Source organism: Anarrhichthys ocellatus, unplaced genomic scaffold, assembly GCF_004355925.1.
Source record: "Anarrhichthys ocellatus isolate YVR2014 unplaced genomic scaffold, GSC_Weel_1.0 scaffold2, whole genome shotgun sequence".
In the NCBI taxonomy this organism is placed as follows: Eukaryota; Metazoa; Chordata; class Actinopteri; order Perciformes; family Anarhichadidae; genus Anarrhichthys; species Anarrhichthys ocellatus.
This window is the reverse complement of record NW_022280032.1, coordinates 4,635,978-4,651,667: the sequence shown is the minus strand read 5'-3', so window position 1 is coordinate 4,651,667 and position 15,690 is coordinate 4,635,978. Positions and strand designations below refer to the sequence as shown.

The window sequence follows — 15,690 nt, the reverse complement described above, 5'->3', positions numbered from 1 at the left end:
ATATATATATACACAGTATAATCAGCACGGGTGGAGGGAAACAGGATGTCTACAAAGCCAAGAAAGAGTTAGAGGGACAATCTGTCAACTTTAGTTTCAGCAAACAGGATCACAACCAGCTCCAAAAGCCACAGACACACTCAATCTAAAACCTCTGCAAGCCTCACAGACCAACCAGCATACATTCTGTTATCTTCCGGTGCCATTATCTGCATCACTTTATAGGATTAACATGCGTCCAAAGCAACATTCAAACCCCATGTGGCAGCTTTATTCTCCCAGCGAGACACTGATTCCAAACATTGTGATCACTGTGACCAGTTAAAGCAAAGCAATGTCTGCTCATGACCCTTTGTTACAGGTTGCGAGCTGCAACCAATTGCACCAAATGCCAACAAAAAGCAAAAAAATAGAAATATGATGTTTTGGGTTGGGTTGGGAATCTGTGAGTGACACACAAGCAACACACTGTTTGACTTGACGGTATACAATCAGGACTTAGTACTTTCTGAGCAGTTCTTACAAAGCTCTTTGTTTCAGGATCAAATGAAACATTGAGGGTTTTTTTGCAAAATACATCAATATTCAGCAAAAGTAGATACTGGAAATATTATTGTTTTGATAATAGTATCAATTTTATTTATTGAACCCTGATCACAAATTTGACTCCATTCTGTGCAGCATATACACTCTCGCTCCTTAGACCCTGGATTGGAAGCATACGCGGTCTTAAATGTTTTCCCTAAACATTCAAGGCATAAAGATTAATAGCAGCCCTAAAAAGCTGAGTAAAGTCTATTACGCAAACAAAAGACTGCCTGAGCCTGACTATTCCACATCCCTAAAGCTGCCCATCAAAGCTGCACTAAGTTTTTCAAGGCCACAGTTTTCAGTTGGAGTTCAGCAGAGTGGTGCTGAATGGACAGCTCCCGCTGCCCGGGGTGCCATTTGTCATCATTCCTTGAACCCCGACGTACAACCTGCTCCTGGTTCAGGTCGACTTGCGATGCGCATTAATATTTGGGTCGACTGAGAGAACCGTTTGGAGTCGCGGAAACGAGAAAAGCCTGCCACCCCATCCCGTCTGCTGAGATGCATTCACACCGCGCAGCTAATGCCCCGCGCTGAAAATGAACCCCTTCACTGTCAACAAAGAAGCAGAGGAGACCAAAAAAAAAACGCATACAAGTCCGAAGTCTCGCCATAATGCATGTTGCGTGTTGTGCACAGAGGAGTACGGGCGCACAGCGGCTTATTGCAAGTGGTCGACGGGTCGAGCACGCATTTCTTACCCGGAGTTTTCTTTTGGTGCAGTAGGGAGGAAGGAGCAGGAGGAGGAGGAGGAGGAGGGGGGGTAGACCAACTCCACCGCGCTCCCTTCTTCAGGCGCCTCTCTCCATCCAATGACACCGGTGCCGGTCCGGTCTGTGTGTCCCGGAGGTCTCGTGGACGGGAGGGAAAACGGCGTTCACAATCCCGTTTTCAACGCATATCCGGCCAGCTGGAGGAGGAAGATGAGCAAAAGGTGGATGATGAAGAACAGGAGGAGGATTTATCTTCCACTCGGAGTAGACCGGCTGTTTGTGCTGCCGCTCGCTGGAGTCTGAAGAGCTGCTGCCAGAGGCATATTTCTGTACGAGCCGCAGCTCACCCCCCGACCGACCGACTGCAGAAAGAAAGAAAGTCCCCACCCCTGCAGCGCAACTTCCACCGCCGGGCCGCTCAATAACACGACCACCGCCTCCTCCTCCTCCAAGGCTCCACAGCAGCAGCAGCACCGAAGAAGACCTGCGGGCTGCACACACACACACACACACACACACACACACACACACACACACACACACACACACGCACGCACGCATATCGGGATATGTGTATTACGCAACGGGTGCATGGGTAGGTGGGTGGGGTATTTTAGGGACACCCAAACTTTTCTTCCTCATCATCCCTCCTCAAACTGACGCCCACAAACAAACTAACTTACCCCAGATTCTGTCCCAAGAACAAACCTCTCTTCTCTTCTTCATCACCATGTCAGCCCTTGGGGATGATTCAGTGTGAAATTACATAACTAGATACTGGAGGTGGGCAGGGTGCAGCGATGACACCTCTTATAATACACTCATGTTTAGTCATCCTCTCATTGTGGCAACTTAAACTATAGGCCCACTCCTCAGCCCGCTGCCATGCTGTGCGAAGCCACTTCTCATTACACTTAAGTCGTTAAGTCATTCTTATGAAGGGTTTATAATTATGTATTTGTGTTAATACATTATTTATTATTCCTTTATGGATCACTACAGTCAAAGTCTGTTAATTATTAATGTATGGGACTCTTTTACTTTGTCCAACGTTTTAAGTAAATCATTTCTATTTATCCGGCATATGATGCGTGATCAAAGTTGTTATTGTGAATGGTGAAGAGTAGTGACTCCCCTCCACTTTGCTGTCATCCTCAACCCGCTGTGACCATTCAGTCCATCATCTAGCGACAACCATTAACTCACATTTCTACCTTCATCTTTATTTGAGCTTCCGTAACAGATGGTAATATATTTTTCATTGTTACCTGCTGAGGATCTCCTACAGCCCCCTGACCCCGGTCTGGCCTGCTGTGACCTCATTCAACTAGATTATTGATTAAGTATCACAATGCTTAAACATACTGGAGCTTCACTCTGGATCCAGACTGATGAGCGTGATTACTGCCAACAGTAAATACTCACCACAGCTTAAAGCAGTGGATTTCAATAGGTCCTCCTGGAAGACATGCACAACATCACCATCACCTATGCAGATGAGGGTCAGGATAATAATGTACAAACCTACATTAAATGTACCGTAGAACAGGATGCAGTTACTGCAGATACTGTGCTCTTTGGTTACACTTTCTCTGGTTTTTGTTTGGTGGCCATGTTCTCGGCTGAAACTGTGACACTGGATGACGGATTAAGACAGAAAAACAAACAGAACCGGAGGAGCAGGAATAATGGGATTAGGACTCTTGGTTTGCCAACAGCTGATCAGTCTGATCAAACAAACCTCTGCGACCCGAAACTCCACTTGAGGCATTTCCCTGACGTCCAACATGAAATACACTAAATCTGAAAGGTCAGAAATAAAGTAACAGAGTCAAGACAGTCTAGACAGCATCATGGTTAAACTTTGTCATCATGAGGCTCTCTAGATGCTTGGATACATTTTTGCTTTCACATTCGTCCTGTAAAATGAGAGTCAACGTAAACACTAACAGTTTACAACAGCAGGAGAATGGTGCATTCTGGGTTTTCTGTTGCCTTTTGAGTGTCTCCCTCTGCTGGTGGAGCTACTGTAGTGATGTTGGCTGTCCGTTTTTGTCAGCCACTCAGCTTTGTATTAAAACAGATGAAATGTCAATAACGTGTTTTAGTTAGACGTACATACCCTGACTTTTGTTAAAATGCTCAGTTAGAGTCCCCTAACTTTACTGGTCAATACCGTGCAGGGAAGAAATGTGGTGCTTTGGGGATGCTGTTGGGAACTATAACTAAATATGAGTATCTTTAAAAATTAAATCTAACATTATGAAAAACACCCATCGATATACGTAGACATCAGAGTTAAGATTAACTAAATAACTCTCTGGACTCCCACACTGCTCTCAATCTCTGAGATACACAGGCCGCAGAAAAACACAAGAAGTTCAGAATCCTATTCAAACACTCAAGACTGCAGGTTTCTCTCGAGCTCTTTGGTTGATGTTGAAACCTCAGAGAAGATTAATATGTTTCCAGTTCTAGTATGGTCATTGTAAATAATTAAAAGGCTCATTATCAGCACAGGGCTTGTCGACGGTTCCTATTTGGTGAAATCAGTGGACTGATGAAATCTGTAGCATCAGTCCAGGCTCAGAATGACTGGAAATAAAAGGTTTTACTGCATAAACTATTAATAATCTACCCAAGTACACACCAAATGACTTGCATAGCAGAGAAATAGACTATAAAATGAATAAAATGCCACTTCTGTCTTTTTGCAATCAGTCCAGTTATTATAAACTCTTGTTATTCTCTACTGGAGGGTTAAATCAGCACAACAGCAATAACACAATGGCACCAAGTATATATATAAAAACATATATTTATTGTTCTGTTACTGTTGGTTAACTTCATCAACAATAAATGGTGGCAGGCCGGGAGACAAACTGTACACATATTAATAGAAAGCCTTAGAGAGCTTCGCTTTTTCTGTTCAGTGGCAATTAACAATGCAAAGAGAGAGACAGAGCAAACAAACAGTGTTCGCTGTCGGCCGCACAGTTGATGAATTTAATGGTGCGCTCAAAAGTCCTCCTTCAGCCTCTTTTCAAAGTGGTTCATCTCCTAGGCAGATACCTTTACAAGAGGGGTAAAAATACTGTACATTGTTCTGTGTATTCGCCGCGCTGCTTGAAGAATGAGATGTGATTCACGTATCCTTTGTTCAGGACAGTGAGAGCTACTCCGAGGACGAAGAACGTAAAGTAAAGCTTTACAAATGGATGAATGATATTTAGACTCTCTAACGACAGAAATAGAGGTGCACCGTACTCGACAAAATAGTGTGTGGATTAAAATAGATAAAGGTTATATATATTTATACTATGTATACTATATAAAGGCTTGAATCTCCAGATTCAAGGACAGCCACCAGTGCTGTCCACACACATTCCTTCGCACACAAAGCCTTTAACGCTGCAACAATCTCACACCTGCTTTGTCTCTTTTTGCTTTCCGCTCCATGGACCATAACGTCTCGTACTAGTACTGTACGTCTGCAGTAAAAGGATCACAGTATCCTGATCCCAAACGGACCCCCCTCCCCTCCCCCCAGTGACAAGCTGAACTGCTGCAGTTAACCAGAGCAAATATAACGTAAACTTGAGAACGCAGTCTGAAAGCATCGTCCGCCTGGAGGCATATCAAGGGGAGATTTTACTCAGAAGTAAACAGAGCACTGTTATCTTTTGAGCTGAGATGCTTTTCGGGGTGTTTGATCATCATAACAACAAATAAACTCATGTGTATTGATTTCTACGAGGAAGCAGAGGCTTGTGTACATGCGACACTGACTCCAGGCTGAAAGGTACAGATCAATAACCCAGAGCTCATTTCATTAAAGCAGAATGAATGTGTTGAGCGACGAGCAGCGAGCGTCAATGCAGGATCTGTTGTCCTGTTGGCCGGGGAACAACAACGCGGACGGCGAACAAGGCGGGAGGAATGGGAGCGAGTCTCAGTGGCTGACTTTCTCTCGGAGGCTGTGGTCGATTGTCCAAAGAGTTCATGCGTGAGACTGAGTGGTTCAGCTGGAAGATGAGTGCGTCTCCGAAAAGTGCACGAGACCAGGTCCAGATGTCCGTTTCAGTCCAGGCAAACTTTTATATTCCACACGCTGCAAAACAAACCAAATCCAGTTCTCAGTCTCTCCCGCGTCACCGTGCTCTCGGCCTCCATCGAGGAGCGCCGACGGTCGGACCGAATGTGCAAAATGTCATCCGTGAACGCAGAACCGTTCGAAAACAACTTGACAAAAATCAACACTATGGACAAAGAACTTTTTGCAGTGCCTGAACACATCCCCGTCTCCCATCCACTGTGAGAAGCTCTCAACACCGAACTGGTTCTGAATTTGCAGAATTTGAACTGAAGTGAATCAGTTTATGTGCCACAAAACTAATGTACAAAAGTAAAGACTGCGTAACACATGTTCATACGCTGTTACCTAACGGATATGACAAACAGCGATACTCATTGCACATACTCACAAGAAACCAGACCAACAGCCGGGGCAGTCGTGTCCCGTTTGAACTCCAAAGCGTCTAAAAGCTCTGAAGACTCCTCAGTGTTCATCACCTACCTCGTCCAAAGCCGTGTGCACAAGTGTTGAGCACGGCATGAAACAACAGCTTTAAGGGTCAACGTTTGTTCATTTCAACTCCAGACCGGCTTAAACCATAAAGACTGACATTTCAGAGTGTCTGCTGTGCAAGTTTTGGGAGTAACAACAAATCTAGTTACTGTAACAATGTACTCATGTCTGACTGTATTTTGTAATAAACTATAATACACATTTCTGGTAAAAAAAAAAAAAGTATCTCTAGCTGCCTAAATGGACAATTTGTGGCAGATCTTTGGCTTCAGTGGTCAAACATATTTCACTTTTGCATCAGTCTAAGATAAGAAATCAAAATATCTCACTGTGATTAGATTTTGAAGACCAATCCATCAATGGATAGAACGTTTCTTTTGAACTTTCTTCTTCTTTCCGATTCCCTTCATTTCATATGACCTCCCTTCAATCTGTCATTTGACGAATTGATAGTTCAGTTAAATCTCCATTTTTTTCTAACGTTTCCTTTTACAGTACTTTGAGGGAATCTAACTTTTCTTTAGAATATTAATGTGTAACACAAAAAAAATAAAAAATCTAAAATGTATTCCATTTGGCAGCAAACCATCTCTAATCTGTAGCGATCACAACTCTGCACTCTTACAGAGCTTAGCTTAAAAAAAACCAAGAAAATTTAAAATTTGGTAAAATCTCTTCAATGTAGAACTGGTGGAGTGTTTTTAACGCGTGATGAAGTGAACAATGAATATGCTGTAATGCTTCAGTTTGTCTCAGTCTGTGGATCGTCTTGTCCATGAAGAGAAAACAGACATTTGCACAACCAGCTGTTCAGTTTTCGGTGAAGCCCTGTGGCTGCTGCAACAACAAAGCTGACTATTAGCTCACATCACACATTAGCGTCAGCAGAGGGACCGCACGGGGGGGGTTTGGATCTGTTGCCATAGTAACAGCTGGCCGGAGGGAACTCAGAGCGGCTGTGCCTGAGTCAGGTGGAGGGTGTGCGCGTGGTGCGTTTGAGTTTGGCTCGGTGCTGCGTGCGCTGGTGGCTGGCTCTGGTTCTGGGACTGCTGCAGGATGTGCACCACCCGGCTCAGGGTGTCCGTGGTGGCGAACGCCAGATACTGGCAGCATAGCCAGTCCTCCAGGCTCACGCCGCAGGCCGCGTCCAGCGAGCGCTCCGCGAACTTGATCATCATCAGCGTGCGCTTCAGGTCCAGCCAGTTCTGGAGGGTGGCCTCGCGCTGGCTGGTGGTGGCCCCCGACATGGGGCCCGTGCTGCTGCAGCCCAGCGCCTGGAACAGGTCCTCCCGGGGGCCCCAGAGCAGGCACTGCAGGCAGGCCCGGGCCTCGGACATGCGGATCCGTTCAGAGGGGTTGACGGTGAGCAGCAACCGGGCCAGCTGCTGCAGGCCCTGCGAATAGAGCGATCTGACGGGCAGCGGCGGCAGGTCCGCCCAGGTGTACTCCCGCTCCTTCAGCTCCGGCGTCTCCTCGAAGGGGTTGGGCCGGTGCAGCGTCTCGTAGATGAGGATCCCCGTCTGGAACTCGTCACACTTGCGGTACTGTGTCGCTGTGACAATCTCGGGCGCCAGGCGCGACTGGTCTCGCAGCGTACCGGGGTCGGCGGCCATGAGGGTGCTCTTCTGTTTCGCCTGTGAGAAGTTGCTGATGATGAGCCGGGCGGGGCAGGTAGCGTTGGCGGCAGCGCCGGCGGAGGTCGCACTGGAACCGCCACCACCGCTGCTGTTGCTGTTGTTGTTGGGCTCAAGAACGTCCAGGTTGCCAGGTTGGCAGTGGACCAGCAGCAGGTTTTCCAGTCGCAGGTCACAGTGGGTCACGTGGTACGGTTTCATGTGCTCCAGGCCGGAGCACAGCTGCAGCAGCAGGAGACAGACCTGACGCTCGTACAGCTCCGGGTTGTGAGTGTGTCGCGCCGCGCCTTCTCGGACAAAGTCGGCCACCGTCTGGAAGGGCACCTCGCGAGTGATGACCACCACTCGGCTCCTCAGGCGTGTGTTCATGTGACCTGCTGTTCGGGTTTCGTCCAATTTACCATTTGCCGTCTCCTGGGTTTCAGTCTTAATCTCTTTCTCTTTCTCCTTCAGCCCGTCTACGTCCTCCTCCTCATCCTCTTCCTCCTCCTCACCTTCTTCCACTTCCCAGGGCAGCAGGCGGGCAGGGACGTCCGCCAGGAAGTGTCCACAGTCTTGCTGAATATTGAAGTGCACAGCCAGGCTCTGTCTCACTGCGAGGCTGTGGAAGAACTGCTGCTGAGTCTCCTTCACTTTGCTCCGACAGATCTGGAGATAAGAAAGACAATATTTCATTACTTTTTAGGATGAAGCTATTTGCGAATTGAAAATAGACTCTACTACTAAAGTATTGCCTGTGTAAAAGCCCAATATATCTTCTTCCTCTGTGTCATAGAGCTCCATTGTTGTACAAGAACCATTAATAATGCACTTTCATTGATCTATATTAATATGAACATGGGCACTGTGCTTTAATTTGAGTCAAACTCACACCGTCCTGCTGCTAGACGGTGTGAGATGCAGCCTCTCTGAGTAACGTTCGTTAAGAAGTACAGAGCCCAGCTGCTTCAAGACATGATTCAAATTAAAAACATTGTTTTTTACCTCTTATTTGAGAGCTGTTTTAAAGATTGACATCCTCAGTAAGGATGAGACGGACAGTGAAGTCTGAGAGCACCGAGAGCCAACCTGAGGGCCGCTGGGGAATACTTTATCAGAGCCAGGTCGGATGGCGGCTTTTCCGACCATGTCGGAAGTAAAAAGTGTTTAAAGTTGCTCTGAACAGCCATGCTCAAAGGTTGGGTGGATATAGGGGGAGATGCAATACCAGCACACATTTTAAAAGAGTGTCTGCCGGGAGACATTCGTAGGGTTTCACTCAGCTGTTTGCATGCAGAGTGAAAAGAGAGCTCGCTGGCCCCCTGACACGTTGATGCTTTTGGTGTTTTCATGGACCAAAGTGAATACGTAATCATGCCAGCCTTCTCCTATAACACGCTTGAAATGTCATTAACATTTAAATGATGAAACCTGATGACTGTACCTTTGTTCATTTAAATGTTTATCTTGTAGAAAATGATATGAAGAGACTGCTATACATTTTGATGAAATTAAATAAGCAGAAATTTCCGCAGGAGACTTTTCAACAAACGGCAATCTCACGCAACATCAGCACAAACAAAAGAATCCGTTTGAGCACAGGAGAACTCAGAGATCAAAGATGTGTTCTGTCTCGCTGTGTTTCTCGTGAACACTTCTGTTAATGACATATAGAGCGGAGAGAAGCAGCGAGCAGACGTCAGGTTGCCAGCGACAGCAGCGAGTGAGAGTCTCCGTCTCCTAAACCTCTGCAGCTCTCTGCAGCTACACTTTGATCATAGCACAGACGAGACGAGCCGAGTGACGGAGAGGATCGCTCTCTGCACACATTCACTGAAATACCAGCAGAGAAGTCCCGACATGTTATTGAGATATTCATGGGAGAAAATCTAAACATTTCAATAAATAAAATGATTGAATTTGATCTTAAGACTTAGAAAAAGTGAGGACAAAAATAAATGAATTCAATAACACAGCAGGTATAGTGTTAAGAAGTATCATTTCTGGTATCCTGTATTGTTAAGGATGACATCATTTGTCTGATTTCATCAAAGGGGCACTGCATTTTATTTGTTTCTATAGCACATTGAGTGTCTAATGCACACCTGGTAGGGAAACGTAATCATGCAAAATATTATAATTAATTAGCTTGTTTCCTCTCATACTAAACTTAATTTTGACGTTAAAAATTAGATGTTTACGTAAGAATATAATTATGACAGCATTATTAAATTATTAATATTATTTTTACTATGTACCATTAGTTTTGTCCAAACTAATTGAAAGGTTTTTGACATTTTTCCCCCGACATATTCAAGTTTAACGTTATGAACCGCATTCCACCGTTTGTATTACATCAGCCAAAACAATTGCTACCTCGGTCATTTCACTATTTTATTTCTGTTAGGCGGCTTGAACCTCGGTGGTGTCTTTGACATACAGTTTAATAAATTGTGATCCGTGTAACTGTTTAGTAATGTGCGTGTTCACTGGATCTCTGTTTAGACCTGTTGGCTCTGAGACTCCAGCTGCCTCCTGGTCATTCTTTGAGGACATGTTTGTAGACTTTTCACTGTTAAGATCCATATTGTTTACGCAGTATTGCTATTTGTAACAAAGCTCCAGGTTAACAGACACTTCTATGTGTTGCTCCCTGTTGATTCCTTAAAGCTGACACTCACTCACTCACTCAGAATTCCTCTGAGAGTCCAGAATTCACGCAGACATGCTCAAGGTAGATTATGAATAATTAGTACCGCATTAAAAATATCACACAGGTTTTGTTTCACAAGGCCGTGCCCTGAGGGCTCAAAGTTTAAGTGCCAATATTTCTGCACAAACATCTTCCTCCACTTCGGCGGAAGGAGTGGGAGGAGATTCCTGAGCACAAAAACTCAAAGGATTTCATAAATCTACTGCAAGGACGGCAACCACCAGACTCCATCTCAATGCAGGGAAAGCAAAGCAAGGACCCAACAAACAAACAAATACAAATGAATTCAAACTAATAAGATGCTGTAAATCAGGGGTTTGTTGCTTGTTTTAGTCCATCTGGATGGTTGAAAACTTGAAATACTTTGATTGGAAAGTGTTTCAGGGTCATACAAAGTCTGAGGATGTCATGATCGCAGGTATAGGTTATCTGCATTAGGGCTGCAACTAACAATTATCTGTATTACTGATTAATCTGCTAATTATTTCTTTGATTAGGCCTATGAAATGTAAAAGAAAGAGTTTTTTATAAAGTATACAATTCCACAGAGCCTCAGGTGACATCTTTATATGTCTCGCTTTGTCCAACCCACATTTTGAAACCCAAAAATATTCAGTTCACAAATTTATAAAAGAGAAAAAAGAAAATCCTCACACTGGACAAGCTAGAGCAAGAGAACGTCTTAATTTACTCCAGATCGACAAATAGTTTTATCAAAGTATCGCTGAAGCGCTGACTTTACATCTCTCTGGGCCCTGAGGCTAGAGGCAGCATGTTTAAAGAGGAACATTATGCTCGTGTTGTGCTGTGCATGACAATGGAAGTAGTCAATCTGAAGGCTGATCTATAAGCAGAGCCGGACATCTCACCTTGATGGCGTAGTTGACCAGTGGGTCCTTGGCGTAGGAGGCGGTGTAGTACACAGCATCCCCTGCCTCACAGCAGGGCTTCCCAGTGGTCAGCCTGAAGTGGGACCAGCTGTCAGTGCCGAATCCCAAGTGATCCTTCTGACCAGCCATGAAGCGGTCCTCGCACTTTGTGGCCAGTTTGCGCAGCGTGTCCGTGTGGAGCCCGCGAATCCTCCCCACCACCTCATCCCAGCTGTCCAACCCCCTGTACAAAGCCGGTCTCTGGGGTTTGGAGCCTCCAGCAGCAGCAGCAGCAGCAGCAGCACCTCGACCTGTTGTCCGGCCCCTTCCAGCCAGAGACTCTGTACTTGGGTAGGCCCTCCTCTCTCTGCCAGCCGTGGCTGCAGCAGACGGAGCTTGAGCAACCAGAGAGGACGTGCTGTTGGCCGGGCGGCCCTTGTTGGTAGCCGCGGCAGCTGCTGGCCTCTCCAAGGAGTCACCGCTCTCGTGGTCGTGGACCCGATGAGGCTCGGAGCTGAGAGAGGAGTCTTGACTCGCCGTTTCCCAGGTGGAGTCCAAGTCGTAGATCGGGTTGGCCACGCTCAGGTTGGTGCCCCCAGGTCTCGCCTCAGCCCGAGATCTCGGGCCTCCCTGGACTGACTCTTTGCCCGCCAGGCTGGGTTCGGTGCTGGAGCGCGGTACAGCCTTCTTAGGTAGTGGTGGTGGTGTGGCCTTAGAGGCTGGCTGGTCTGCAAGGCCGTCCAGGTCGATGGAGGCCAAGGTGTCGTTGGATGCTTTGATGTTTCGTGGCTGTTTCAGTGGGATCATGTTGGCTCTGGACTGACCTGGAGGGAAAGGAAGACAACAAAGTGTGTATTGCTATAATAAGAATATAGAATATGACAGTAGAAAGTAACAAAGTTCATTGAATTCATTATTGTACAATTTAAATTTATACTTTATAATTTCTACTCCACAACATTTCAAAAGGTAATATTGTACTTTATACTCCACTGCAGTTTTTACATGATCTCAAAACACAATCACCTTATAATTATATATTATGATGCTAAAGTTGTGTTGTCATTTTTACAAGGACTTCCCACTCGTTGCCGTTTAAATGAGGGTTTTGGATTGAACTTTTTCCTGTGGGCAGAAAATCATTCATTGTATAAATGTTGGCCAACAAATGTTTCAGGACTTTAAAGGTCACGACTGGATGAATAAGATATGTATAAAGAAAAAAAAGTATCAAATGTGATTTACTGAATGTGACTTTCACAAAAGTCAAAAATCAGAATTCCTAACAGCTGAAAAGGATAAAAATTCCAGACTCTTCCCTCCCCCGAGCTTCTTGTTCCTCCCACATGGCGTTTCCAGCCGCTCACTGGCTCGCTGCCCCTCATGAAGACGGGAGGCCGAGGTTGTGTGCTGCGGCACGTGAGGGATCTGGTGGCCCTGAGCAAGATTGGAGCCAGAGAGCAGGACAGCTGGGCACAAGCTGTACCCACCAACCATCCAGCTGCCCGAATCAATCTGCAGCTCGGTTGTGCACTGGGGCTTAAAAACAGGCAGCATGGAGAGCACTTTCATCACTGGCTTCAAGTGACCTTATTTTTCTGGGATTGTGGTGGTTGGGAATTTGGGGGGGTTGAGGGGTTGATTGGACTCCCTCGATGTCCTCTGGAGTCGAGGACCACAAAGGCAGACGGGTCAAAGACAAGTACCTGACAAGATGAAGAGGACAAAGCCGTGCAGCGTGCATGATGGGAATTCAGTACGTTTTAACTGAATGTGTGCACGAGGTCACAGACAACTCTACTGCGCAGACGAGAGGCTGCAGAGTGTTTTAAGATGATGTCTTTCAGAGTCACATCTTTTGCCAAATTACTTTTCCCGTCCCCACGGTGAAGGCATCTGCTTGAAGAAACCATTTCCCAGACTGCTAACTGATCAAATTATTGTTAAACAATATGAGTGATGCGAGTCCTCACGTGTGCGACACACACTGCCATCATCTTAAGAAAGCAAAAGAAGCCTTAAGAAAGAGTCAGGATGAAGTAAATGAGTCTTGGTAATCCTCCCTGGAACGGGGAGGCTCTATTTAATGTGTTCCTCCACCAATCTGCAGTAATCCATCCAAGGAAACAACAGTCTCCCGCGTCCAGTCGCAGACGTCTTTTATTGCAGCAATGTGGCTGTGATTTAACTACATTACATAAGACTAACTCCGTCTGTGATTATCAAAATCAAGAATACGTTTCATAATCATAATACACAGGGATAAATGCGATGATGAAACAACCTGCATGGACTGGTTGAAACCCCATATGGCTCATGCGAACAGATCACCTTACAACAAACAACTTGATGAAATAAGGAGTGCTAATTATCTGCTAAGTATCATTTACAATATTGATTAATGTGGCAATTATTTTTGGGGTTGATCAATTACTTGTTTAAAAAAAATGGCAAAATCGGAATGTCAGAATAAATTGAAAAAATGGCCTACGATTTTAAAATGGAACCTGCTTTCCTGTCTGCGCCTGTCAATTCAATTAAACAAAGAAACAAGCAATGCAACAGATGACAGCGTGACCGATGAATGGTGAGAGTGAAACCCCCCAAAAGATTCAAAACACACTGCTGTTCAACTAAACTGTGTTTGACCCGTGTTCATCTCCAGGAGATAAAACAGCGGAGAGTCCCAATCCCTCCAAAATCTGTTCCGGATTAAAAATAGATAATTGCATTTTCTTCTCCTCTCGAACACTGAGCCTCATGTGTCCAAAACAACTCTTTAGCTACTGCCTTCTATTTCCTCAACATTAATCCGGGTGCCACTGCCAACACATGCATCACACATTATCTGGCAGGATTGGATTCATGATTTCTCTTGAAGTGCACAATTCACAAATGGTACAGAATAATTAGCTATTTAGGTCATCTCCTCATAGAGTGAAATAAAAATGTATTGATGTATAAAATCTATATTAAATACCTTTGAAAATGCCTCATTAAGGCAATGCATTCACAAGTCCAGAGAGCAGCATTCACCAACATTTCTTTGCGAGGAGATGAAGGAACTTGTTGCCGTAGCAGAGTGATTACAGTTTAGCCATCGTGCTCCAATAAAACGATGGAGGAAGTGGGTAGAATAAAGAGGAACAGAGGGGAGGAATGAAGCCAGAGAAGAAGAGTGGGTGGTTAGAGGTGGTAAAAGTGAGAGAAGTGACAGAGGAAAAGAAATGCAAAAGGGCAGAAGGGGGGTGAGCAGGAGGGACACGGTACTAGAGAGAGAAATACGAGGGACAGGCGGTTAAAGAGAGGAATACTGAGAGATAAGGAGGAAAAACAAGCCTACCTCAAATCCACTAATGACTCAAAGTTTTTAGGCAAACGCGGTGCAGCAGCAGCGCAGGGAGGCAGACTGAAACGTTTTTTCCCCTGCATCCCTGAGAGTGTGTGCCCGGTGCCAACAGGCAGGCTCAGCGCTCCCACCAACACTGGAGACTTCTCACTGAGAGCTCTGCCTCCTACCGCCTGATGCTCTGATTGAAACACAAGTGTGTGTGTAGTGTACTGAGTATATAGCTGGTGAGAGAGACACTAAGTGTGACAGAGAGAGAGACAGAGGCAGAGAGAGAGAGAGAGAGAGAGAGAGAGAGAGAGACAGAGAGCGAGAGAGACAGACTGAGACAGAGACAGAGAGAGACAGAGAGCGGAGGCAAATCTGTTCTCTTTTTTTGCAAATGTGACAAGTAAAGTAGCCCAGATAGAAGAGGAAACCTCAAGCGGACATCACACTGTACTGTGTGTTACTGTGCTCATTAGCAGCATGTAGAGGAGTAGAATCAGGCTGCGGGCAGCTCATCATGCGTCATCCAGGGAGCGTTTAACACATTCACAATATATCCGTCCACAGAGCCAGTGTGCAGTCTGAGCTTCACTCTCACACACACACACACACACACACACACACACACACACACACACACACAGCTACGCAGTTTGCACATACCCTTGTAAAAAAAAGTGCAACATCGACATATAAACACAAACAAACACTTAGTCTCTGAAGAATCCCTTAAGAAGAAACACACACCGTTTTAAGCTCACAATTATATAAGCAAACACAACACAGTGAAGCACCTCCGCAATGCATCTGCTCCAAAATAAAGCCTCACTCCCAATCACTGCCTACCACTTTGTGCTTCTATTTCCTCTCACTCACCACTTGATCACAGCAACATCCTTTCCCCGCACACAGAGAGCTTCATGTTGAAGGGGCCAGCGATGTTTGACAGCTGAGCCTACCTCTTAAAGCCTGCCCGTAATGTGCTCATCGCTCCACCACCTGTAATACTGATCTGCTGACAACATCTACTGATGAAACGGGGACTGTCAGAGAGGAACTTTGTCATCGTGGTGTTGAATACAAAGCACAGAGTGGATTTGGGCCTCCTTGATATTTGATGTAGATATTTGATGTATTTCTTTCTATGTCTGTTGTCATGAGCCGCTGAGACAAAAAGCTTCAGGAATTACGGTAAGCAACAACAATGGTCTCTCTTGCCATTTGGATTTATTGCTTTCAAAAAGAAAGAAAAAAATATCTGCGCAC

The 15,690-nt window shown here is 45.4% G+C and overlaps 2 protein-coding genes across 6 annotated transcripts in view; both read right to left on the bottom strand.

Annotated features, from left to right (window-relative positions):
- The window catches only part of syt12 (synaptotagmin XII), a 21,070-nt gene extending 19,269 nt beyond the window's left edge, over positions 1–1,801 (bottom strand). Inside the window, exon 1 of the mRNA XM_031868767.1 lies at positions 1,293–1,801. The gene's annotated coding sequence lies outside the window, so the exon portion shown is untranslated. The remainder of the gene's footprint in view (positions 1–1,292) is intronic.
- A 4,995-nt stretch (positions 1,802–6,796) lies between these two features.
- The window catches only part of peak1 (pseudopodium-enriched atypical kinase 1), an 83,401-nt gene continuing 74,507 nt past the window's right edge, over positions 6,797–15,690 (bottom strand). For all 5 annotated transcript variants that reach the window (XM_031868655.1, XM_031868690.1, XM_031868665.1 and 2 more), the window contains 2 exons: positions 11,088–11,911; positions 6,797–8,174 (listed from right to left, as the gene is read on the bottom strand). In XM_031868655.1, the coding sequence (XP_031724515.1) occupies positions 6,840–8,174; positions 11,088–11,911 (2,159 nt within the window). In that variant the 3' untranslated portion in view covers positions 6,797–6,839. The remainder of the gene's footprint in view (positions 8,175–11,087; positions 11,912–15,690) is intronic.